The sequence below is a fragment of the Podarcis liolepis genome, assembly GCF_965112155.1.
Source record: "Podarcis liolepis genome assembly, chromosome: 3".
NCBI lineage: Eukaryota > Metazoa > Chordata > Lepidosauria > Squamata > Lacertidae > Podarcis > Podarcis liolepis.
The window spans coordinates 80,067,110-80,094,726 of NC_139557.1; the positions used below are offsets into that span (position 1 = coordinate 80,067,110).

The 27,617-nt window shown below is 41.7% G+C and overlaps 1 protein-coding gene across 6 annotated transcripts in view; it reads right to left on the bottom strand.

The window, feature by feature from the left end:
* The window catches only part of RGS7 (regulator of G protein signaling 7), a 129,034-nt gene extending 103,746 nt beyond the window's left edge, over positions 1–25,288 (bottom strand). For 4 of the 6 annotated variants that reach the window (XM_083496915.1, XM_083496914.1, XM_083496913.1 and 1 more), the window contains exons 1-2: positions 24,987–25,288; positions 23,739–23,865 (exon numbers count right to left, since the gene is read on the bottom strand). In XM_083496915.1, the coding sequence (XP_083353041.1) occupies positions 23,739–23,816 (78 nt within the window). In that variant the 5' untranslated portion in view covers positions 23,817–23,865; positions 24,987–25,288. The other 2 variants (XM_083496911.1, XM_083496912.1) reach the window with 2 other exon arrangements.
* Positions 25,289–27,617: the final 2,329 nt, after the last annotated feature.

Here is a 27,617-nt window from a genome sequence, read left to right on the forward strand (position 1 = left end):
ACAGTACATATATCATATATCATATATCATGGCTGTTCCAAAGGATCTCCACTGGCTGCCTATTAATCAATGGGCCAGTTTTAAGGTCTTGTTACTTACATGTAAAGCCCTAAACACCTCCAGACTAAGTTACCTGAAAGATAATACGTCCCTCAGCAAATGGAATCTGGTTAATCCTGTGATGGCTTGCAGTGATGTAGAGGTGTGATTTTTCAGTGGTGACAGTGACATGGAATGCACTCCCTGCTAAAATGCAAAAGGCCCCATCTGTATCAGCATTCTGCAGGCCTTTGAAAATGCATCTGTTGATACAAGCATTCCCTGGATCTCTCAACCCAAGTCTTCTGTTTTAATGAGATTGTTTCATTGCATTTTTAAATTATGGATGTTTATGTTTTAATGGGATTGTTTTATTGTGTAGCTTAATTATGGAGGTTTGTATTTAAATGTTTGCATGATTGGTTTTTATACTTTCAAACCACTTAACCACTTAGAAACCATATTTTGGCATTGAGCAGTATGTAAATTAATCAATGAATAAGAATGATAGTAATAATTTTATTATCAATGGCAAAGATACTCCCATTTCCAAATAGCTGGTAGTTGCAGGATTAGAGCATCCCCAATGAGAATAAATGTAAAAAGGACCCCTGAGTGGTTAAGTCCAGTTGAATTCGGCTATGGCATGCTGCGCTCATCTCTGCTTTAAGGCCAGGGGAGCCGGCGTTTTCTCAAAGACAGATTTCCAGGTCATGTGACCAGCATGACTAAACTGCTTCTGGCACAACAGGACACCGTGACAAGTGCCAGAGCTCACGGAAATGCCATTTACCTTCCCACCACAGCAGTACTTTTATCTACTCATGCTAGTATGCTTTCAAACTGCTAGGTTGGCAGGAGCCTAAGAGGCTCAATGGTTTAGACCACAGTGCCACCCGTGTCCCTTGAACAAATGTACTTCCTAGTTAATAAGGTGAGCTTTTCTTTAAAGAAAAAAAATGCAATGGCATAACCAAATAGCAGGAAATAATATTTTTGCTAAAAGTGCAAGCAATCAACAACAGATCATCTTTACATGAAATAAAGAGCATCTATCCACCCCCCACCCCCCGTTTGCTTCATTGCCTTCTTGTCATGGTAAAAGCATTCCAGAAGGAGACTAATGAATCCAGCACCAACCCACATCCTTACACACTGCACTTAATGCCTGCATTCGTCATCCGGTAAACCTTGCCAGATCTGTGTCACAACTGTGCTCAGAACTCTTACTTTAATATAAAAAGTTCAACACGGGGGGCACTGCCAATCACTCCCAGCAGTGATGCAAGCTGCTATCGCTGAACTGTTATGCCTGTTAGGGTGATCTAAAAGCTATTTGCACTGCAACGTTTCAGTTGTACTAAGCAGTGGAGAAAACCAATTTTGATTGCCATCTATATTGCAGTCACATAGTCTGAGAAGTATAGATATTTTCTAGCAATCTGCAGACAATATTAGATGGGGCAGAACAGGAAGGGTTTCCTGCCATTACTTTTGAAGAAGCCTGATTCTGAAGACTAATTTGGACAACTACTGCCCAGTCTCAAACCTGCCTTTTTCAGGCAAGTGGTTAGAGTGAGTCATGACCTCTTCCAAGGTGGTCTTGAAAAGAGGCCAATTACTTGGCTCCATTTCTATCCAGTTTCAGGTCTGCTCTTTGGATGGAAACAGCCTAGGTTGTCTAGTGCTAGAGAATGGAGGTGGGCGGAGGGAGATGACTCTATTAGTTCTCCTGAACTTCTCAACACCTATGAATACCATCAATAATTATATCCTGGATCACCTGTCTGGGTTGGTTTGAGGAACCACAGTTTTACAGTAGTTTCTGTCCTTCCTTGATGGGAGTTTTAAGAAGGGTGGTGCTGGGGGAATTCTCTACCTTCATGGTCATAGGCTTAAGATGTTCCACAGATGTAGACTCAGGCCCCAAATACCTAAAAGAGTGCCTCCTTCCCTACAGACCCTCTTGTGCGCTGAGACTGGAGGGTGTCCTCTTGGTTGTTCCATCACTCTCAGAAGCTCAGCAGGTGATCACCTGGGAGAGAGCATTCTCTGTGGCAGCCCCTAAGTTGTGAAACTCCCTTCCCACAAGAAGCACCTGGCACCTTTAACGTGGTCTATGTCGGGCCGCCTTTGAAGTCAGCTTGGAAACTTCAGCTAGTTCTCAGTAGGGTCAAGAGAATCTGATTGTCACAGCAGTTGCTGTGGTCCACTCCTTGGGGGCCACATCTGCCACCTCCTTGGCAGCCCCTCCCCCCATGCTACCTCTTGGCAAATAGGAGGCACTGCTGGTCTCCTCCAACCCTAGGGAGGAAATGGCAGAGGCTGCCCTCTGGGATCTCCTGGGCTCTGCACACACCCAAGTAGATTCAGAGCAGGCCCATTCCCCCTACCCAGCCTCATGGCGGCCTTTGAATCCCACTTCAACCATCAGTTAAAGTTGCTTTGATTCCTCACCTCACCCCACCCCTTGTTCCCAATATAGATCTTCACTCCCCACTTGTTCCTAATGTAGATCGTCACTCACCCCTTCTTCACTGGTGAGGTGAGCACACAAAAGTGCCAAAATGCCTTTGCCTAGCCCTGCTAGAACCTGAAATACTAGGGTTCAAATCCCTACTTGGCCATGAAGCTCATGTGTGAGGTTAGGCTAGTCACCAGCTCTCAAGCCAACTCATCTCCCATTGTGGGTGGGGCATCCACCAAGCTCCGCACAATCTAAATGTGCTGACATCACTACCATAAGGAATACCAAACTGCTGTCAGAACAAATAACCTCCTTAGCAGCCAGCCCTGCCTGTGTACTTGCTCAGTGAGCCTGCTTGGCTGTGAGTGACCTGCTCCACCTTCAGGGCATCCTCCAGGGATTTCTACATTTGGATGGACAGCCTTGCCAATGTTTATTCATGTGTCTGACTTCCCCACAACCTTATAACTAGAAACAGCTCATTTTCAAAGGCAGCTTTCAGGCGGCAAAAGCTATATAATGCAATTCAATAGTTTGTCCATTTCAGAAAGTGCCCCAAAATAGATACAGTGAATTAACAGGACATCAAAGCATATTATAATACTTTGTCTAATGATGAGAACTGAAAAGGCTCAGTAAAGGAAATCAGCACTCGTAAGGCCATGAGGCTGGGGCAGGGGGGACCGTTTCCATTTCTTCTGCTAGAACCCCGGCCAATCAAGGGACTTTTATTCAGTGTTAATGACAACAGCTAGTGCCTATTCTAGGACCAAAAAAGGAAACGGCGTTGCCCAGAAATGAAGTGTTGCATTTATTAAAAGTCTTTAGAGGGGAGACTCATCTCCCTTGCTGTGTCTCTTGGTAGATCAGCAAGTACTGATTAGTGGGTGGAAGACAGCCAGCTCCCCTACTTTACCTGCTAATGCTGCTGTTCTGCTATTCTGAAAATAGTACTTTGCAATTCCTCAAAGGTCTACTGCTTAGTTAATCAACATAAACATTGCTTTCTCCTCGCAGTGGCAGCTGGACACCCAACCTTGAAAAAATGAATTACAGTGGCTCGTGACCAACTCTTCATTCATCTGCCCCTTAAGAACTAATGACACATGTATTGCGACAGTCTCTTCAGCTACATCTCCAAACACACCAACACAAAAGCTATGGCTGGGAGAGAGGTAGCACTGGCTTCCCCGCTGCTGCATTTGAGTCTGCTTTTATTTTCTGTTTGTCCAGGGCAGGCACTTGATTTATTTTTGCTGTTGACAACGGCTACCGCTCTAAATGCTGCAGTTGCTGAGGTTCAAAAATAGTCACAGACCTGGTTAAATTCACAATTCTTTTTCTTATTCAAAAGAACAGAAGCTTCTCTGAAGCTACAATCTCCACATCCCCCTTTTTACAAGGCTTATAATACCACAACATTCCTATCCCCTGCATTAGGGATAGTCAATGTCATGTCCTTCCAATGCTGCAGGACTACAACTTCCATCATCCCTGATCATTGGTGATGCTAACTGGTGCTGATGAAGTCTAACAACATTTATATCTCTGTCATATAGCATCAGATCACCTTTTTAAACAAACCACTCTTCCTAAGCTTTTCCTGACCCCATTTCTTACACATATTTCTTCATACCAGGGCTGAAAATTCATTTTTTTTTCTACCTCAGCATTTTTATCCCAGATATAGTGCTTCCACTCTCTAATAACTGCACATGCCTACAAAACACTCAAGGATGAAGATTTCAGAAGCTCAGGAAATGGGCATGAGCCAATTCGAAACAGCCTCTCTCTTGCCTCTTATGATACTGGTTTGCCTTTCATAAAATCATGTTGCAGATTACATTTGTGAGCATTATTCTTGAGTAAAGAAATGGTGCTTCTCTACACTTTAATTATAACTCACTGAAATATCACATAGCATATCAACTATCTCAAGCAGATAAAGGTACAAAATCTTACTTATTTTCTTGAGGACTGGAAACCTGGTCTAGAGAAAAAATACAAATAAGAATGCTGTTTTAATTGCATACAGCTTAGAAGTTTAACAAGAAAACAGTGATCTTTTCCTGGTCTGTACTTGTGACTGATCCAAAAGGCAAAAAATAAGCAGCCCAATTTCTCCCTATCAAAGTAACTCCATTGCAGGAAAAAGTTCACCTGCTAAATGTCAAACTCTGTGTTAAATGCACAGAAGCAAACAGAAAAGAAAGACTAGTACAGTGGTACCTCGGGTTAAGTACTTAATTCGTTCCAGGCGTCTGTTCTTAACCTGAAACTGTTCTTAACCTGAAGCACCACTTTAGCTAATGGGGCCTCCTGCTGCTGCCACGCTGCCGGAGTATGATTTATGTTCTCATCCTGAAGCAAAGTTCTTAACCTGAAGCACTATTTCTGGGTTAGCGGAGTCTGTAACCTGAAGCGTATGTAACCTGAAGTGTATGTAACCCGAGGTACCCGAGGTACTGTAAACCTAAGCAGTTGGTCACTTTAGAGCTGAACCGCAAGAGGTTCACCTTATGCTCCTTTTGAAACTTCCTTCTCCATCTTAGAAAAACATAGCTGGATTAATTTGCAGTCAGGAGTTTGAATGCCTTTGCCTCCCAACAATAGCTAGAAAGAGCTGGCAGTGCAACAGAACCCTTATCAGCATCTCTGCTGGAATAATTTCATTAGTGAGATAACTTTTTGCAGCAGTGTTGTTCAAAAGGCTGGGCCTAAGCTATCAAAATCCCAGAGATTGCCATGCAACATTTCATAAGGATGTTAATAAAGTATCACCAGATGCTGGAGCGGAGGAAACACCAACACAACATTTCAGATTGTTTCTTCTGATGAAAAACTGACATGTGCAAAACAGCATGGAATACAGGACCCTTTTATGGAAAGCGACTGTGTTTTACAGAAGAGTGAGCCTCAGCTGTGATGCCAAAAGAAATTGAAGCAAAAATAGAAAGTGACCACATTCAAAACACATTATAAGAAACAGAGGATTAGATGTGAGTGCAATCCTCTGCAGTATGCATGTTTAACTTAATGGGCAAGAAGACCTACTGAGCTTACTTCCTTGTAGTAAGTTTTTACCTAGGCTTTCCCTGATTCATATGACCTGACCTTTTACGCATTTTTATGTGCTTTTACAATATTGTTATAAATGCAGGTTTTGTTGCATTGTTGTTTTCTTACTTTTTTAAAAAAATATTAAGCTGTATATAAATACATACACAATGCTTAGACAAGGTTTAGTAGGTTTAACAAGGCTACACACATTCAATAGGAAATAAGATTCAGGAAGGAAGGATCCCGAATACCTGGAAGGAAGCATATATTACTTTGATTCCCAAAAAAGAGGCAGATACTTTGGAAGTGAAAAACTATAGGCCAATTTCACTACTAAATAATGATTATAAGCTATTTGCAGATATAATGGCAGAAAGATTAAAAAAGGTTTTGAACAACAGAATACATAAAGATCAAACGGGCTTCCTCCCAGGGAGACAATTAAGGGACAATGTAAGGAACTTGATAGACATTATTGAATATTTGGATATGAGCATAGATAGACAAGCGGCCTTGGTATTCATAGATGCTGAAAAAGCGTTTGATAACATCTCGTGGGATTTCTTGAAGAAAAGTTTGGAAATGATGGGAATGGGAGAGAAATTTAGAAAAGGCATAGAAGCTATATATAAGGAACAGAAGGCAAAATTGGTAATAAACAACACCACAACAGAATATTTTAGTATATATAAAGGAACTAGACAAGGCTGCCCCCTGTCCCCTCTATTATTTATAACAGTATTAGAAATACTAAACGAGAGACTGAGGGGGGCAACAGAAGTCACAGGAGTCAGGGTAGGAAAGAGGGAATACAAAATCAAGGCCTTTGCAGATGACATTGTACTAACCTTAGAAGACCCAAAAAACAGCGTAAAAGAAGCTTTACAAAAAATTGACGAATTTGGAGCCGTGGCAGGACTTAAGGTAAATAAAAACAAAACCAAAATGTTAGTTAAAAACTTAACAAAGGAAGAAGTGATAGATCTAGAAAGAAAGACCAAAATTGCGGTAGCTAAGAAAGTGAAATATCTTGGGATCTGGGTTACAGCTAAGAACATAAATTTATATAAGGATAATTACGATGCTACCTGGAGGAGTATAAAGAAAGACATGGAAATTTGGGGGAGGATGAAACTCTCCTTTTTGGGGAGGATAGCTGTTGTTAAAATGAACATTCTACCCAGAATGTTATTTTTATTCCAAACCATCCCCATACTTAAAGGCCTAAAACAATGTAAAGAGTGGCAGAGAGCCTTGGCAAAGTATATTTGGCAGGGGAAAAGGCCACGGATAAAAATGAAAATTTTGATAGACAAAAAAGAAAGAGGGGGTTTTTCTCTCCCAGACCTAAGCTTATACTATGAAGCGGCTTGTATATATTAGGTAAAAGATTGGATAAAACTGGAGAATAGAGAGCTACTGGACCTGGAAGGCTTTAATAATTGGTACGGATGGCATTCGTACCTTTGGTATGGGAAAGTGAAAGTTCACAAGAGTTTCTTAGACCATATTTTTAGGGGACCATTATATCAAGCATGGGAAAGGAACAAAAACCTCCTTGAAAGAAAGACCCCATGGTGGATTTCACCAATAGAGGCCTTAACGATCAAGAAAACAAATATGGAGGAGATAAACGCCACCTATGAAGAAATGTTAAGAAAAACTGACCAAGGGCCCAAACTTAGACCTTATGAAGAAATAAAAAATTTATTCACTGGTTGGCTGCAATACCACCAGGTGAATGATTTGTTAAAAGAGGATAAGAGGAAGGCGGGTTTTGATGATAAAAAATCAAAATTTAATATAGAAGTAATAGAAGGCAAAAATAAAACCCTGTCCAGAATTTATGATATATTACTAGAGTGGTACACAAAAGACGAGGAGGTGAAGGAGGCAATGATTAAATGGGCAATTGACTTTGGTTATAATATTGATTTTGAAAGGTGGATAGAGGTTTGGAATTGTAACATAAAGTTCACAGCATGTATGGCACTGAGAGAAAATATCTGGAAGATGCTATATAGATGGTACCACACCCCTGTGAAATTGGCCAAAATGTATAGATTAAAGGATAAGAGATGCTGGAAATGTGGCGAGGTGGAGGGTGACCTATATCATTTATGGTGGACATGTAAAAAGGTGAAAGGCTTTTGGGAATTAATTTATAATGAACTTAAAAAAATATTTAAGTATACCTTTCCCAAGAGGCCTGAAGCCTTCCTGTTGGGAATGATGGATAAAGAAATTAAAAAGGAAGATAGGACGATATTCCTCTACGCCACCACAGCAGCGAGAATTATGTTGGCACAATATTGGAAAGTGGAAACCATCCCCAACATAAAGGACTGGCAGATTAGAATGGTAAACTATGCTGAGCTTGATAAACTAACAGGTAAAATAAGAGATCAGGATGAACAGAAATTTCTGAAAAATTGGAGTAAATTTTGGAAATATATTGGAATAAATGCTTAAAGTGAACTGACGGGGTTAGAACAATACGACCAGCGAGTGAATTTAAGACTATAGATTGAAAATCAAATACGTAATGGAAGGAGATATTTGATACTTATCAAAAGGATGGAGGGAAGTTCAGATTGTGTGTTTTTCTTTTTTCGGATGTGTGGTTTTTCTTTTTTCTTTCTTTCTTTTTTTCTTTGTAATTTTTTCTCTGTATTTTCTTATATGTCTGTTTTTTTTTGTGTATAACTTCAATAAAAATGCATTAAAAAAAAAAAAGGAAATAAGATTCACAGAGCTCTGTGAGCCTTACTTTTGAATAAAAAGTCATGGAATTACTTGAGATATTGCAGCTGAAGGTGTATAAAAACTTAAAGCCCTATCCCATGATTTGCTATGCTGTGCTAGTAGCAATCTTAATCTGTCCTACCCTCTAAGGGTCCAGGATCTGGCACAAGGGGATTTGCTTTAGATGTGAATTTCATCACAAACTTTGTTTTCTCTAGGTATGTTTTCAGAATTAACAGTGACTGAACAGGGCAAGTCTATGTCATGGCTGATGGATAAGGCTTTGGGACTACACAATCAACAGTTGTTTGTAACTTCAGAAAACCTACAGAAACCTTCTTATATGTGCATATGGCCCCTAACTGGATCAGGGTAGCTTCTCTAAAAAGAATTCAAACAAAGGATAAGTGAAGGGGGGATTAATTCACACGTTGCAGCAGAAATGTAAAGAACTGAATTCCAAGATTGAAAAAATGAGAAACTGAGAGATCCTTCGATCCCTTCCACCCACCATTTACAGCAGTTTATATAACAAGTTCAAAAATGGATGATATTTGTAGAATTGGGCTAACAAAAGGCACAAGCCCCTACTATTCATGCATTAATCCGCTATAAACATTTATTCAAAATGATTTGCACAAAAATCTACCCATAAGAATAAAATGTAACAAAATTCTAAAGATTTGTTCATGCTTTTAATATAAAATTTCTCAGTTGGGAGCAGGGGGGGGGGAGAATAGGTTTTTTAGATCTGTTGCAGAATCCAGAGGCTAGACTTTACTTGATAGTGCTGAACAAAGTATTTCATGACATCCTTAATTTGGGGGGAGGGGAGGTTATCCTCACAAAAGCTTTTAATCTGAATGGCCGCATTTATGGAAATTGGGGAGAGGGGAGTATGTGTGAGAAAGAAAACTTTCATTGCATCAATAAAGGTCAGTGCCTGTCTTGTACTTTCTTATTTCAGCATATGAGTTTTCCCTTGGTGATTGGGAGGAAATGGAGTGTGTGTTGCTGGGAGGGGGGTGTTAATAACCAAAGCACTGGGGAAATGGATGCAGATGCCATCTGGCTTTCGCAGATGGGTCTGTACTGTGGGTCTTGTATCCTGCAGTTTTTCTCACCATCTTTCCTCACGGAGGAATTTGAAGCAGAGAAAGACACAGAGACTACAACGGCAAATAGTGTGCTTTCTTCACATATCAAACAGTCCCCACTGACACCCACAAGAGTTGCATTGTCTTACACTATCTCATTTTATCACTCTTTCTACTAGACTATTTTTTTAAAAAATTAAAGCTATAGGTGGGGATGCAAGCTAGAATGTTGCTCCCTCTGAAAATTCTCTGCACATAGGAAGCAAGCCCAGCTGCATCCTTGACATGCTGTATTTCCAAGTGCAAGCAAGTCTTTGTCCCCCGACCTGCAAAATGCAAACCAGAAAATGTTTTATCCCATAATTATGCCCACTGTGCAAAAATAGCTCTCTGATCAGAATGTTTCACTTAAATTGCAATCCGCTATACACTCGCAAGATCGGAAGTCCCACTGAACTCAACAAGACTTACTTTGAAGTAGACGCACATAGAATTACATTGTAAAACTGTTGATGAATAGGATGATGAATGCAGACCTACTATGATGAAGTGCCAGAATGATGGTTTATTTACAAATTACTGGCTATAGAACTCTATATAAAAAAATGTGGTAACTGACTATATTATAAGCAATGATTAAATAATATTTAAATATTTTCATCAGTTTTGTGGTAGGTGGACTCAATCCACTCAATTCAATGGAGTCTGTCTTTGCATGCAGAAGATGTAAACACCAACATATTCTCTAGGCACGGGCATCTAGAAACTGCCTATGACCCACAAGTAGAACTGTAAAACTAAACCTTATTATCACTGCATAGGGACTGAATTATGAGCACGTTCTCATTGAAAAATACGGTGCTATTTATAGTGCCAAGCCTCATAGTCCCATTATTTAAGCCTTTACAGCTGCCACATTTCAAATACTTGTAAAGATCTTTTGACTCTCATGTCTCTAAAGGATTATTGTAAATTTGGAAAAAAAAGAACATAAAAGGGCATTTAAAATTAGCAAAGAAGTTAGTTATCTTCTTTATGTATCTCTCTGTACACTTTTAATAGAATATATATATAATTCTATTAATGGTTAATTGTTCTTTAATGATTTCCCCCTATGTTTTAGCTGTTCTTATTTTGTCTGTAAGCCCCCTTAAGTCCCCTGTTAGGGAAAAAGGTGGGAAAGAAAGAAAGAAAGAAAGAAAGAAAGAAAGAAAGAAAGAAAGAAAGAAAGAAAGAAAGAAAGAAAAGCTACCCAACCCTATCAGCAAGGCTAAAGCGTTTTGGAGCTTTTTCTTCGGGGGGGGGGGAGCTAACTGGGGGAACCAAAAAGTACAAAATGAATGGAAGAGTTGATTGAGAGAAACACTAGCACTCTGGCTGAGCCAATGAAATTGACTGGGACTGTGAATCCTGAACTATATCCAGGGAAGACAAAAGAAAATATTTGGCCACATGATGTATACTTAAATTGTAGAAGTTGCTGCCACAAGAAGTAGTGATGGCCACTAACTGAGATAACTTTTTAAAAAAGAAAAAGAAAGAAATGGTTCTCCACAAAGAGCTGGAATTTCCAAAGTAGTTTAACAATCAATCTTTCTTTCCCAGGGAACTCAGGGAATTGTATCTCTATGAGGGGGGTCTCCTACCAACTCTCGGCAGTCTTAATGAGCAATGGTTCCCAGGATTCTTTGGGAGAAGCCATGAATTTAAAAATGTTTGATAATGCTTTAAATGAAAAGTGCAGATGGGGCCTGGTATTCATAGGCATAAATACTGCATAGTGCCTCTGATACCAGAGGTTGTGCATAGCTATCATGGCTATCTGTTCAGCTTTGGTGATTTCTAGGAAGACTGGAGGGGAAATGGATTGGCTCTTAGTGTTCCCCATTTCTCAAAAACAATTAGTCATTTGTTCATTCTGATTATACAATATATATAGTTGAGGGAACAAACAGAATGAGAGATACATATATACACCAGCTGCACAAGCGATAATATCTGGTTAAATTCTACATCTACTATTTCAGATGTTTTATTGCTGAAAATTAAATCTACAAGTTCCAGGAATAATAGTGTGGTTTATATGAGAGAAAAAATACAATCAGGATAGAATTTAACTCATGAATGGCATACTTCACGATAACAATCACTCTGGCTGGGATACAGACTTCATTAAATGCAAATGCACTATAAAGCATACATTTATTTTCGTGATGATTAAATTATGGCTAATTGTGACTCATTAACCATCAGCATACAAGGAACCTGGGTTTGCCAAATGAATATTCTTATGAGGCAGAAATACATTTTAGATTACAATAAATTTTAGGCACTTGGATCATTTTAATTTCTACCTCATGAAGCAGCATCAACCACACTAGGCAAAATGAATTAACTGAGCCTCACATTAAACCAAAGTCCTGGGCCTGGAAAGGAAAACTTCATTTACAATATAACAGAATGAATCTTGGCTATTAATGATGACTCATAATGAAGTAATGGCTTATATGCATTAAAAGGCCATCACAACTATATGGGCCTCAAACCACGTTCATTTTGTCTTACATTATGTAAACACAGTACTTTCCAATGGAGTCAGTTCTGAGAGTCTGCCAGTCATTTCATATATGCAAATTAGATTCTGTCCATGTTATCACATACAAAGGTATGTTCCATAAAGCCAAAAAGAAACACATATTTACTCCTACAAGATGCAGAGATGGGCACCAACTTGGATGGCTTTCAATGAGGATTAGACAAATTCAAGGAGGTGAAGTCTACTTAGCCATAATGGCTATGGTCTACCATCTGAATACCAGTTGCTGGAAATCAAAAGTGGGGAGAGTGTGAATGTGCTCAAGTTATACTTGTTGGCTTCCCAAAGACCCCTGGTTGGCCACTGTGAAAACAGCATGCTTAACTAGATGAGCCTTTGGTTTGATCCAGCAAGGCTCTTCTTATGCCCTTCAGTTCCTTATTCTTACTTTCAGTGGTCTCTATAGGCTCCCCTGCTTATATCTCTACCTTTAAACCCTAATAACATACCTACCAATGAACTTTGCACCTCCAGTTCCACCACCTTTAGCTATCTGAAAGTCTCCTGCTTCATCATAAGACTCTGTCCTTCCAGCTCATCTTCCAGAACAAACTGTATGATGCCACAATCCTCACTCCTCAAAGAAAACATTTTCAGTGATGTCTTTAGTCTAACCATGAGCTCCTTTGCTGTCCTGTAACCAAACCTAGGTACCAACCAAGCCTCTGTGTCCACACTGTTGCTTATCTTTTCCCTATTGACCCCTGGCTCCACTTCCCTTCCACAAGTAAAATTTCTGCTAAAAATCACACCATTGGCTACAAATATATACACTACAGACAGACAGACAGACAAAATTGCATATGAGAGGGGAAGTTGTGGATGCTTCCTAACATATTTTTGCCATCAAACCTCTCAAATCATACCAACTGATACCCCGGATGGGGGCAGGGATTGTCTTTAATGTGTTGGAAACAGTGGGTCACTGTTTTAGAATTCTTTCATATTTAGACAATAGTCACTCAAAACTATCCTTAAAAGGAAGACCAAAGTTCACAGGACTACGGATATCATTATAATGGCAAGAACTACATCCCCTCATCTGAACACACTTGGCTTCTCTCCACATTCCAAGATTATTTTGTTGATAAAAAGGCATAACCTTTCTGAAGTGGGGAGGGGAATCCTATATATATATTTCAGTCTAAAAATATTAGCTAACCATGGAAGCATGCCAATATAACCACACTAGGGACTGAAAAGTTCTCAGAGCGATATATATGGAAGAATAAACTTGTGAGCTATTTGTGGAACAACTGGATGAACTTGCTAAGATACTAGATTGCTAGGTTTTCTATTATACCTGATTTACACTTTAGATGAAGAGGCAAGCGGTCATTTTGAGAGGACAATAGATCAAACAAATATACAATTAACATGGCAGATTTCTAACTTACAGTTGCCTCCTCCTCATAGGATCTTTAAAATTAAACATTGACTTATAAACTTGAAGTGTTAATTTGATTGAGGACGATTTTGTTTTATTCCACCAGCACTTTACAGATAATTCTCTCTATATCTATGTGCTCCTATATGAAGGATCTCTACGGAATGGTGGTGGAGACTTTTCCTTATTGGTGGAGCTTCTTTTTCAATAAGGGTTTGCCCCAAATAAAATCACAGTAGGCTGCCACTAGCCAAGCTAAACTTCCTGACATGCCTACAGCTATGCTGTACAGCTGCTTGGGAACTCTAATCTCTACTGCCACGGATTCTTCTCTTCAGCCTAGTGCTAGGGCAAAATCAAAAGGAAGGCATTTGGGGTTTATGTTCCTAAAGCCCAGAAATGTCATACCTTATGCATCCTTGTGTAATGCTCTCCCCAGGGAGGTTTGACTGGTGCCTTCATCATACACCTTTAGGTGCCAGGCAAAAATGTTTCTCTTCAACCAGGTCTTTGGCTGATTGAAATGTTAACAGCATATGCAGAGTGCATTGCAGAGGAGAAATTCTGAGGGACAGCATCTGTGGCCACCTAACTGGATTGTTGCAAGCGACAAAGACTAAGGCTGAGTACTTATTACCAGTGTAAAGTGCAGCTAGGTTATTTTTTCTCTCAGTTAAGTTTGAAACTGCTCGGGGGGGCACTGTCTCCACCCCCTATTACTATTATTATATTATGCATTTTGTGTTATAAACCACCCTGTGGTCTCTTGATGAAGGGTGGTATATAAATTAAATAAACTAATAATAATAGCAACACAGGAGAGATATGAATTGTGGCTAACACTGCTTTCTACAGCAGTAGTGGGATCACACTGTATGCAGAATACACAGCCTAAGAGCAAAGCCTTATGTTTTTATGTGAATCTGAGATCAGTAAAATCTGTACTCATTTCAGAGATACTGTTTTGTGCAGTACTGTAGTGAGATAATCACCAGCTAAAATGTCAATGGTCTATATGGCCAATCCATTTGTTTGTTTGTTTGTTTTCAGACTAGATTCATCTCTCTACTGACTCTGCACATACATTGTTAAAGAGCTAGCTAGTTCTGCCTCAATGACCTTTGTGGGAAAAGGGTTATGCTAGGAATGTGGAATGAAAAGAAATACCCAAGATATTGCTTTCTCAGGAGGTGCGCAAAGTCCTTGATACTTTGGATGACACATCAGAATATAGAGGTTGATCACATGATGTGTGTGTGTGTGTGTGTGTGTGTGTGTGTGTACAACGGAAAAAATCCTGTAGAACACAAAGAATGCTACATAATTCAAGTTGCAGTGAAATGAATGAATAACTGCAGACTGCAGAATAACTATACTGTATTTTTAACATTGTATTTTTAAATCATTGTAGCACTCCTTGGGACCCCCATGGTGAAAGACGGGCAATTAATCTAACTAATAGTAACAACAGCAATAATCAATTACCAAGATCGTCAATGTTTCCATGGCATGAACCTCACTCCACCTCAAAAAATAAACACACATACAAATAACAATTTGGGTAAGTAACTTATTACACTAGCTGTAACATGTTAACCATATGAAATTATAAGATACAATTGCACAGCACCCGGAAACTGCTTCTCCATATCAAAGTCACTGTGAAATAATACCATAATACCAAAATTACACCTCTGCCATTATAAATATTAGCTATGTATAGCTTTGATTGTGCATGCAGTTGCTTATGTTTAAATGGCTACAAGTGCAAGAAGTTCATAAATGTATGGTAGCTGTCAAACACAATCACAGCCCCAGTGCCAATGCTCTTGCAGTCAAAAAGCCACCAGTTGGCACAGATGAGCCATTCTCACCTTCTGCTCTTATCCACCATCTACCACCATCTAGTCTACTTATTGCTGTGCCACTTGCTAGTACAAGAGCACTGGCCTACATTGCTGGGCTGTGCAGTGTATTGGATTGGCTCCTATCATAGTCTACCTGCCCAAGTCATAACATTGCACATGTTAGTCTTTGCAAGTGATCTGACAAACTTCACCATTTTTAATAGCTCCTAGGAGCAGGCCATTGCTATCATTCGACCATGGAGGTGGAAAGCCATCTGTGATAACACTATTTCCAGTCATTGTCCTTGAAATACTACAAAGCTATAGGCCACAACTAGGCAGAACTAGGCAAAGTCCATTGACTTTGTTTTCCTGCGCATGACACCAGCGTTGCAGCTATGGCTGAACCACAGGGGCCCATGTATAGGGCCCCACAATCTAAAGGGCCCCCAAATGACTGTCCAGAGTGTGTGGGCAGTGGCAAATAGGACTGGCACCTGTACCTGGGTTGGCATGAACATCCTGGGGCCCACTAAGGCTAATACTGGTGGCAACCACATCTTATCTTTCTTATTATTTCTTTTTTAAAAAAATCATACTCAGGGGGCCAGGCTCATGCATGGTTACAAATGTTCATTTTATAATTTTTACTTTTGAAATATGCATATTCTTTTCTGCAACAAAATGGTCTCATTCCCAGCGAAGCTTATTCCCAAAATTGTTGCATGAAGGTATCAGAAGCAAACTTTATTTTATTCCTACTGCCACAATGGTGCCATGATCTGAGTGAGTTTAACATGCTCAGAGTGTTTTTATTTATTTTTAATCGGGGCTGGCAAACTGTTTTGTGGTTGTTCTTTTTGCTCTAGCATATCAGGAATGCAGAAGCAATTGAGAAGTATGCATTAGCAGCGGGCATTGGGCAGAAGATAAATGCTTGTTGGGTGCTTTGACAGCTGACATAATACACATGGCTTTTGCCATCTAAAAGGAGAGAAAGACTATCAAGTCCAAGGTCTAAAATTGCCTACTGCACCACTGAACAGAGCAGGTCTCAAGGGAAAAGGGTGGAACTTGTTCCACCCTCAGGAAGGTTCACCTGACACCTAAAATACTGGCTTATACCCAACACTGTAGTTCTGCTTACACAATAGACTTCTATTTATGTGATGGAACTTCCTGTTCCTCTCCCCTGCAGCCTCCTCTGCACCCTCAAAATCTGCTCCAGAGATCTGGGGGACCCCTCAGGAACATACTTAAGGGCTGTACAAGCAAAGAAGAGGAAGGGAAAGCCCACTGCATGAGTGGAACTCCGCTCACTCAGCATTCAATACAACTCACAGCCAGTGAGGCACCAGCCAAGATATTTTCTTCTGCCAGACTTTGATGTATTTCCTATATATTTTTATTTCTGTTGTTTTATTTCTGTTTTTAGCACTGCCTGTCAACTGTTCTCCTCTTGTTGTTTTCTTTTGTTTGATGATGTATTGTAAACAACCCTGGCTTTTTAAAAAATCAAAGGGCAGTATTTTTTAAAAAACACACACACACAAATAAACATTTTTAAAAATTCCCCTAAGCTACTGACTGGGAACATAAGTTTGTTTTCTTTTAACTTAGCATTGACCTAATTTCCCACTAATTTAATCAGCTACGAATAACACTCACCATGAAGATGGTTGGGTTGATGCTGAATACGGAAAATTTAGATTTATATCCATTCTGAAAGTTCAGTAAACACATTCAGGTTTCCTCAGCCATCCCACTATACCTTCATTAAGCTAACTAGCATTGATTTCTTAAATAAAGAAGATCTCCTTCAGTCAAGAATGCCAATCTTTGGCTGACCAGGATGGTATAGATTAGCAGCTGCCAAAAAATTGGGCTCACCTCCTGCTTTCTTCATACACAAAATACTTGAGTCAGCTCAGCAGGAACTGAAACAATAACCAGAGGGATACCATATGCAAGTGCCTAATAAGAAGCACATAAGAAAGTAAAACTGGGGGGGTACCCTAGAATATCAAACATCCAGGTGCAAGGCTAGTAAGTAGCTGCAACAGACAAGCAGCGTAGCCTGGCATCTGTGATGGGATGCTCAAACAAAAGGGGTGCAGCTGAACTGAGAATGTTGTGCCCCTTAGGGACACAGGAAGTTGCCTTCTCCTGACTCAGAACATTGGTCCAACTAGCTCAGTATAGTCTACTCTACACTGACTGGCAGTAGCTCTCCAAGGGTTCAAACAAAAATTTTGGCTGAGATATGAGGAGCTGAACATTCTGCATGTGAGCATATGCTCTACCACTGAGCTATGACTGTTCCCAGGATTGACTCCTGTGATTGACGACCTGGTATTCCCAGAACCAGAAGCACTATGGACTGTAACACTAGTGTCCCACATCAACTTCCCTTATATGTCCTGGTGGCAAAGGAAGCAGGGAACTCAAGCCAGACTCACACAGTTCCTGCTTTGAGCCCCACATTCCTATGGGTTGAAATAATTCTGATCCCACCCTGGCTTCAATGGGCTTAAATAGCCCACTGGTGCTATCACAGGGGAAAGATCAGCAGATTTCAAACACCATTCATATATAGAGACATATGCAGTCTAGTGTTGGCTCTGCACATATGAAAACATTTGGCAATTGTAATTCAGACTCTTAGAAGTGATATAAAAGTGTGCTTGGGCCTGCTGATTTCTGTCGATTTAAAGGTGCCTTGTTCTTTGCTGTTTTGTGGCCCAAGTATTGAATGGTAGCACCAAACACTGTGAACCAAGGTCAAAATTAACAATGTTGCCATTAATGAGTCATTATCCTGCAATTGATAAGGTTGAAGAAGCTTGATTGGAGAAGCTTGAATAGCTGATAGATCAGGAAACAACGCTATAAAGCCAGAGTTCATAATTTTTGACATGCTACTTTAAACCAACGCTAGAGAATAAAATACAATAAAGATTTGCCTGGAAGCAATTAAACAAAAGTCTTACAGTAATCCAGATAGATTCTTCCCTGTTACTGACAGGGAGTGGGGGGAATTTTAAAAAAAAATTGAAACACTAAATAAATACTTCTAAAATTTTGTTCATACCAGTCACAAACTGCAAGCAGAGAACATATGTTTTCTCCTAAAACAACTATGTGATGATTTTTTTGTTATTTTATAACGAGAATGGCATCTTAAGAGAGTGATGCAGCTGGCATTCTATTAAAAGACAGAGCTTACCCTCAAGGCACAAGTATCCTGGCATGCAAGTATCTTCAAATCTGGAAGAAAAGACTATGCAATGTGCCATTTTCCAAAGTGAGGGTTTTCACTTAAGAACTCAGCTGCAGGCAGGAAGCGGGCAGATAAAGGAAGGAAACAGCTTGGAAGAAATTTCATAACGATTGACTGACATATGGTTGTTGGTTTTTTGCCCAAATAACATCACACTAGGAATGAGGAACTCATGTAAACCCATACATAGTTGTCAACACATGTTATGAAGGGGTAGCTGAGAGAGATGCTCATAGAAACCATGCTAGTGTGTGTTTTCATCTTCTTGTCTAGGCATTTAAAAAAAACCCAGTCTAAATTCTTAGAACATGGGGCTCCAAAGTGACGCTGGCCAGCTCTTTGTGTTCATGGAGCAGGAATCAAGCAGTGCTTAGTCCCATCCCATTCACCCCCAGCTACAGGCCCAGGACTAGAACTGCTCTCTGCAACATCCAAGAGATCATAGAATCATAGAATCATAGAGTTGGAAGAGACCACAAGGGCCATCGAGTCCAACCCCCTGCCAAGCAGGAAACACCATCAGAGCACTCCTGACATATGGTTGTCAAGCCTCTGCTTAAAGACCTCCAAAGTAGGAGACTCCACCACACTCCTTGGCAGCAAATTCCACTGTCGAACAGCTCTTACTGTCAGGAAGTTCTTCCTAATGTTTAGGTGGAATCTCCTTTCTTGTAGTTTGGCTCCATTGCTCCGTGTCCGCTTCTCTGGAGCAGCAGAAAACAACCTTTCTCCCTCCTCTATGTGACATCCTTTTATATATTTGAACATGGCTATCATATCACCCCTTAACCTCCTCTTCTCCAGGCTAAACATGCCCAGCTCCCTTAGCCGTTCCTCATAAGGCATCGTTTCCAGGCCTTTGACCATTTTGGTTGCCCTCCTCTGGACACGTTCCAGTTTGTCAGTGTCCTTCTTGAATTGTGGTGCCCAGAACTGGACACAGTACTCCAGGTGAGGTCTGACCAGAGCAGAATACAGTGGCACTATTACTTCCCTTGATCTAGATGCTATACTCCTATTGATGAGGCCCAGAATTGCATTGGCTTTTTTAGCTGCCGCGTCACACTGTTGGCTCATGTCAAGTTTGTGGTCAACCAAGACTCCTAGATCCTTTTCACGTGTACTGCTCTCAAGCCAGGTGTCACCCATCTTGTATTTGTGCCTCTCATTTTTTTTGCCCAAGTGTAATACTTTACATTTCTCCCTGTTAAAATTCATCTTGTTTGTTTTGGCCCAGTTTTCTAATCTGTCAAGGTCGTTTTGAAGTGTGATCCTGTCCTCTGGGGTGTTAGCCACCCCTCCCAGTTTGGTGTCATCTGCAAATTTGATCAGGATGCCTAAGAGAAGTGCAGGTGTGCCCACTGGTTTGGGAGATTTGGGGTGATACTGGGGGGGGGGTCATTCCAACTGCACCCCTTGCTATTTTTCTACAAGGGAAAGGACTACCATCATTGGAAACCTCCTCTTGTCTTTCCCCTCACCTCATGAGGTGGGTTTGGTGTCCACTAGACTTCGCACTACTTCCGCTGGGGTGCCCACCCATGGAAGCCCTTCTGCCAATCAAGATGTCTCAGGCCTCTTCATTGTATTCTTTCAGGCATCTCAAATAGGCATGTTTTATTAACAAGGTTTTTGGATGATTAAAGAACTTTGTGCTGGCTTAGGCTCTGTTTATTTTAACTGACTGGTGGATTTCTTAATTCATGCTATATTGCACTGGATTTAGTTTGGATTTTTTTTTTTTTTTTGTACCACCACCAACCTCATGCTCATCTGCTGACCACCTTAAATTTCCTTTGAAAACATGGTGGGGTAGAACTATTTTAAATTAATAAATAGTCATTTGTAAATACAGAGTGTGATCCGATAAAAATTTTTCACTAAGCACAATGATAAATTATAAGGTGTGCACATTTTTTTGTTAAACTTTTGAAACCAGAGGAGGCTTTCCTTGCAGTTACAAAATGCAACACATAGCCGAGATTATTGAAATAAGCATTTTGTAACCTTTCAAAAATACAGAGAGAGTGCAATCGTTTGTCCTTTAGGAGCAATTCTACACCGTACACAGAATAAGATGGTAGAAATTTGGACAGCAGGTTGGTGGGGGGACTGTGATTTTGAACATTGCCCCATGTAACCAGCTCTCTGCATCCTGTGAACTAGGACATCAGAGAGATGGCTACACGAAAGTGGGAATCTTTTCTATTTGTTTTACAAGAGGGTACTTAAAAAATAAGAGGCAGCATTCAAGCACATGACCTTCCCACTTGTGGTTCAGTTTAGTTCATTCTGCAGAATAAGTAGATTGACTCCAACTCTCTCCTCTTATATTCTTAGCTTCATCTTATCATACCAACAGCCATATCATATTTGTACTTTGTCATAAACTATGTGCTTTTAAAACATAAATTAAACCATCAAACCTTTACAGAGATCTTCTATCACCACAAATATTCAGGCGCGTCATGAGGTATTTCTAAAAAGAATTCCTTCTATCTACAGGAATTAAATGGCAATTGCAGAGGGAAGTGAAAGGTTATATCAAAACACTGATGTTAGCTGTGTATTCTTGGGAATCATACCAGAAAACTATTAAATGAACTGTATAATTGTGCTTTCCAATACATCAGACATTTCTGGAAGAGATTCAACAACGAAGCAGAACCAAACGTATGCAAAAATGTAGCGGTATAAGGAAAAAATATTGCCACAAAGCACCTAGCTTTAAAGTCATGCGGCATAATGGACACTGTGTACTTAGACTTTCAAAAAGCTTTTGATAAAATCTCTCACCAAAGACTCATCAGTAATCTTAGCAGTCGTGATATAAGAAAACAGCTCCTCTTGTGGATCAGTAGCTGACTAAGGAACAGAAGCAGAGAGCAAGGAAAAATGGACAGCTCTCCTGGTGGAGGGATATAGAAAGTGGAGTCTTCCAAGGGTCAGTATTTGGACCTGTGCTTTTTAACTTGTGCACATCTGAACTAGGGTTAGGGTTGATCAGTGAGCTGGCCAGGTTTGCTGATGATACTAAACTGTTCATGGTCATTAAAACAAAAAGGGATCTCTTAAAAATTAAACTTGCAAATGTAATTCAATGTAAGGAAGTGTAAAGGGATGCTCATCATTGGGACAAAAATCCTAATCTAACATATACACTAAGGGGGTTTGAGCTAGCAGTGAATGACTGAGAATGAGACCTCAGGGCCTCTGTGTGGACAGACTGATGAAGGTGTAGACCCAGTGCGTGGCAGCTGTGAACAAAAGTGAACCCTAGGCTAGGAATCATTAGGCAAGGAATTGAAAAGAAAGTTCCCAATTTCATAATGTCATTATAGAAATCAATGATGCAACCACACTTGGAATACTGTGTACAGTTTTGGTCACAACACCTTGAAAAGGAGTTGGAGAAGGTTAGAAAAGGGCAACCAAAATGGCTGAGGGGTTGCAGGACCTCCTCTATGAAAAAAGTTACAACATTACAGGCTTTTTAGGGGTGTGGGGTTGGGGGGGATATGACTATGGGAAGATGTGACAGTAGTGTGTTGAATTATACACAGCATGGAGAAAGTGGACAGAGAAAGGTTTCTCTCCCTCTCTCATAATCTGAAAACCCAGGGCCATCCAGCAAACCTGAATGGTGGAAAATTCAAGGCAGACAAAAGTTAACTACCTCTTCACACAGTCCATAGTTAAAACTAGGGCAGTTGCTACTACAAGTTGTAGTAATGACTATCAACTAGGATGGGGATTGGAGGTAATGCACCTCTGAATATCAGTGGGGGGCACAGCTGGGGAGGCTCCTGCTCCGCAGTAGGCTTCCCATAGGCATCTTGCTGTTTATTGCAAGAACAGAATGCTGAGCTAGATGGGGCTTTGGTCTAATCCAGCAGGGCTCTTCTTATGTTCTTAAGGCAAAATTGCTTCTAAACCTTCATTTTGCCATGCTCTTTTGCTGTTTAATCTTTTGAGTGTTTCAGAAATGAAATAATGCTCTGCTTGTACCCACCATACCCCCTGTGCACATTCAGTGTTGCTTTACAAATTTGGAACCAAGCAATGTTGGGTAATATTTTGCCTGTGTTTCCATACCTACTTGTAAACTATAACCAGTGTTTTTTTCTGGGGGGACACAGGGGGACGCACACCCCTAAACATTTTGTGAATCTTTGTAATTTTGTCCATTTACTGTATTTATTTTTACCAATTTGAACTATAAAATGGTGATTTTCTTGAGTCAAAATGAGAGTGCCCCTAAACATTAAAAAAAACAACCACTGACTATAACTATGCATGGACATTTTCATTTATAAAGATTGTAACCAGTATCAGGTGAAGTATTCAAAAAGCAGTTAGATGATTTAATGAATTTAAGCTGTCTTTCATGGATGTTATGCCCCCTCATCTTGAATAGGAAACTTATGTCAGGCACCCAAGTTGGGAGAAATGTAAGATATACAATAATAACATCTAGCTACATACCACAGGTGTTTCCTCTTTTAGTCTTTTTCTTTTTTGCATCAGAAATGTATTAAGATTTGTTGGAAATAAAAGACTTAATATTTTAAATGCCATATAAGGTGCGGTGAGATCTTGCTCTTTTGACTTCAAGAAACTAATTCGACAACTGCTCTGGAAGTTCTTCCCATGCAATATGTCTAAAGTCTACAAATTAAAAAATAACCTAAAACTGGAGAGATGTTTCAGTACTTCTAGCAAAATGAATCCAATCTGCAAGGAATGATAAGTATATTTTTTTGTAATCTTGAGCACTTTCACATATTCAAATTATTTATAAGCTTCCACAACAAACTGCTGTCATTTCATAGCATAAAAATGGATGATGAGTGAGTGGGATCATGGGTTTCAACATAACTCTTTCCACTATATACAACAAGCTCTTTTCACTGTAAACAACACTGGAATAAACTTGATGTCAAACGGTTAAGCAGCTACACTTGAAAAACTGCTATCAAGTGATTGTTACACAACATGGCTTTGCTCTCACACTATATAATACCAGTTTCATTGGGGGGGGGGGGAATAAAGAGCAAAAGCATGCCTAAGTGCCATATATATATATATATATATATATATATATATATATATATACACACACACACAAACACACACACACACAAACACACACACACACACACACACTCCAAGTCTCTTTCTCTCTCTTTCTACATATATATATATTTAAAAGCTTCCTACCTTTCTGTACACCAACATATTTGGGGATTCATCAGCCACCCCATTGCTGCTCTGTCCATAATTATTTCCTTGTGCCATGTCTGAATGGTTTGGTCTGCTGGCAAGTCTTCTGCAGTGCAATTTGCCTCTGTTGAAAATGAAAGTGATCTCAGTCAGAGATTTTGGCGGGTCCCTTCCGGATGCTGACGATTAAGAGCTCTGACTTCCCAACAGAGTACTTCCAAGTGCCACGTTCACTCACCCCTGTGACCTTGCCCCACTTGCTGCCTTGAGGGAAAGTAGCCGTTTCCCCTTGGCCACCCAGTTCATCCTTTTCCCCTCTGCCTATAAATAAGGCAACCCTACACTTTTCCAATGCTGTTTAGAGTATTGTTATTATTTTTGAAAGGCTACAGCAGTGTGCTAAGGAGAACCAAGGCGATGCAGGCACCCTTCTAGCGAGCGCCGGTCCCTCGACTCCCGTCCAAAGCAGGCCACTTGGCCGCCACCTTTTGCTCCGGGAGTCAAGGAGCGAACAGCCTCCGGCTGCAGCCCTTCCTAATTGCTCGCTCGGAGGCGAAGCTCCTTCTGTGCCTCATTAAACGCAAACCAGCCAGCCCAGCACCGTTCCCTCTGCGACACGCAGGCGGGCACACACACGTGTCTGCCTGTCGAACATCCTCCCCCCCCCCCGCCGTGCGCGCATCTCTCTCTCCCCAGCAGGATCCATCCGGTGCCTCCCCCCCCCCCCAATGAAACAGTTGCTGGACTGGAGGGAGAGCTCAGCTGGTAGTGCACGAGACTCTGAACCTCAGGATCGTGGGTTCGAGTCTCCAACGGAAAACCCATCCCTGCATTGCAGCGGGTCGGACTAGATGACCCTGGGGGTCCCTCGCCACTCTACAATGCTACAGCGGCGAGAAGAGCGCGCGGTGCCTCACTCTGCGTGGAAGAATGCGACCCCATTCAGAGATGGCAGAGACTTGAATAAAAATAAAAAGGACTGTTTCGCCTTCAGCCCTCCGGCCTCGGCACCAGCCCAGCTCGGGCGCCCCTACCCTTCCCCGCCAGCGGGCGGATGGCTGCAAATGGCAGGCGGGCTTGTTTTGCCCTGCAGTGAGGAGCCGAGGCTGGGCGCGTGATTTCAGCACCGCGGACAGCGCCTCCCGCGTCCCCTCGCCCGGCTCCACACACAACGCGGGCACGCGCACGCGCGCACACACACAGCCCCCCACATTCCCTCGCTAGCCGCCGCCTTGGGCTCTTTACCTCCTGGGCCAAGGTCACACGCGGCGGCGGCGGCGCCTCTCTCCTCGTCGCCTGCCTGCCTGCCTGGCCCCCGAGGCGGTCTCTGTCAGCCGGCAGCGGACGGCCAAGAGCCAGGCTCGTTCATCACACAAACAAGGCGGGCGGCGCGGCTGCTCCGGGGGGCTGGGGCCGCCAGCGCTGCTCCACAGCTTGCGGCTCCCCCCGAGCTTCTGCAGCAGCAGCAGCCAGGCTCCCTCCCTGGAATGGAGCGAGGCCGCCGGTCACGTGGGGGAATGGAACGTCAATGGTGCTGCTGCTGCTGCTTCCCCAGCAGCGGCTGCGCGCCTCTCTCTCCCCAGCGGGAAGCGCGCGCGCGCTCTCGCTCACTGAGCGCCTACTAGCGCCTGCAATTGCCCGCGGGTCGGGCAATAACCTTGACGGGGACTTCGGCAGCATGAGGACCCGGAGAACGGAGCAAGGGGCGGCGGGAGGGTGTAGAATTGCGTTAAAGCAGCCCAAGCTGCGAAGGCGCTGCAGTGGGAAAGGAGGTCGCTTTCAGTGGCGTAGCGTGGGGGTGCAGGGGGGGGGGCCGGCTGCACCGGGCGCAACATCTGGGGGTTAGGATTAGGGGGCGCAAAACCACGGGTTAGGGGGTGCAAATTACTTGCCTTGCCCCGGGTGCTGACAACCCACGCTACGCCACTGGTCGCTTTGCATCCGTGGCGTGCGGCTGCTCGGGCTGCTGAAACTTCAAGGCGCGACTCCGATGCCTTTTCTTCAGAAAGCCCTTCCGCAGTCCCCGAAATGTGGGGGGGGGGGGACGGACATCTCGCCTTTTGTTGTTGTTGACATTCTGTGCGTGCCCAGAGGCACTCCCTTTCCCTGTGGCTGCAGCAGCCCCACTAAGCTGTTGCCAAGCCTGGCACTGGGGAGTAGAGGGGGAATTCTTCAGTTCAATCTTCCACGTTGGCGCTTTACTCCAGGCGCAAATGCTGAGGAGTTTTGCCAAACTTGTTGCTAGCTAATAATTGAGGGACGCAGCAAACGCGTGATGTGATAACGTTTTAGTAGTCTGTCAGATCTAGTGCATCCAATTATCTTATTTGCTCCACTTGTTCAGGTTGTAATGTTGTAACAGTTTGATGCTGACAGCTATGTTGCTTTCAGCTGATGTCGAAATGGGAACAAAAATGTGTTGTTTTTATTTTTGAAGCTGGGTAGGGTCCATTCTAAGAGTAAACAAGCGAAGACCCGCCCTTTCTTGTTTTCTGAGGCTTTCAACAAAAACTCTGAATGTGATAGGAGGGTTAGACGCTCCTCTGTTCTGTAAATGAAACCTGATCCTCTGGGTTTGCAAAAAACCACCTGATTCTATGCCAGAATGCCAGATGGTTTCATATACAACACTGTGCTGTTCTGTAGATCTCTCTGAATATAGTCTAATACAAGAGACAAACTAGGAGGGGGAAGTATGCTTGTTTTTGCATGATTTCAGTTTAGAGTGGCCTAATAAAATATCCACCTGCTGACTAAGGCAAACAAAGCAGAGTTGTGTCTAAATGCCTCCTCAACATTCTCCACTGTATTGGTTGGCAGAGAAACTGGGGGCTGGGGGGGGAGTGGTTTCTCCTGGCAAAGGGGGAGTTCCCCAGCAATTTTTCAGTGTTGGGATTCACCACTAGCAGTGACACAACTTCTGTTTTCTTCTAGGGATCCAGCCCCCAAGCAAATGGCAGAAGTGACTATGTTGGCAACCCAACCACCATTCTGCCTCCTCCCCAATGCTCAAGATCTAGCCTGGTTCCAGGGCATTATGGGTGGGAAATGGCAGCTGCAGGGGGTGGGGTGCCGGGGACTATTGGAGAAAATTCTGCAAAGTGACCTTAGGCATGAGGAAAAGGGAAAGGTCAATTTTTCTCAGAAGAATACCTTCTGATATATATTTGTATTCTTGGCTCTAAATATATGGTATATAATTACTTGAGCACAATGTGACATTTTTTTTGCACCCAAAGAACTACAGAAATGGAAAGAGATGCCACACCACAAAATAATTTATTTAGCTAGCATCCATAATGGTGTAGAGATATTTCCTTCTGTTCTTCACTTCTGTTTTGTTGGTCATAATTTAGGGCCAGTTAACATACCATTTCTTGATCATAGCTGCTATATAAGAAAAGAATAAGTTTCCTTCCTGTGGTGCAGACTGTATGGTAACAGGCCAGTAAATATTCTGCTATGTGCCATGAACACAGCTCATCATATTGTTGAAAACCTTTACAAAGTGAGTTGAGTCATACAGTGATAGACCAGAATCAGAATATCATACAATCTAATTACAAGGTCGTATTGGTGATGGAGAAGGGAGCTATCATTTAATTTGGGGAAAATATACACAATTAAAAAATCCCTATGGTGTAACTCAATGTAATGTGGACGTTCCTTTACTCAATCTCCCCCAGCGTCAAGGTCCAAATTTGCTTGCCATGGACATGTTGATACAAAAAGGTTATGAGAATTGTATTTTGGGGTTTTGTGAAAGCATGACAATCCCAAAACAAGGTCAAATATATTTAGCTCACAAAGTTAAACTATAGCCCTCAAATTAAAGAAAAACTTACAAGTTATGATCGACACAAAAATAATTTCCCC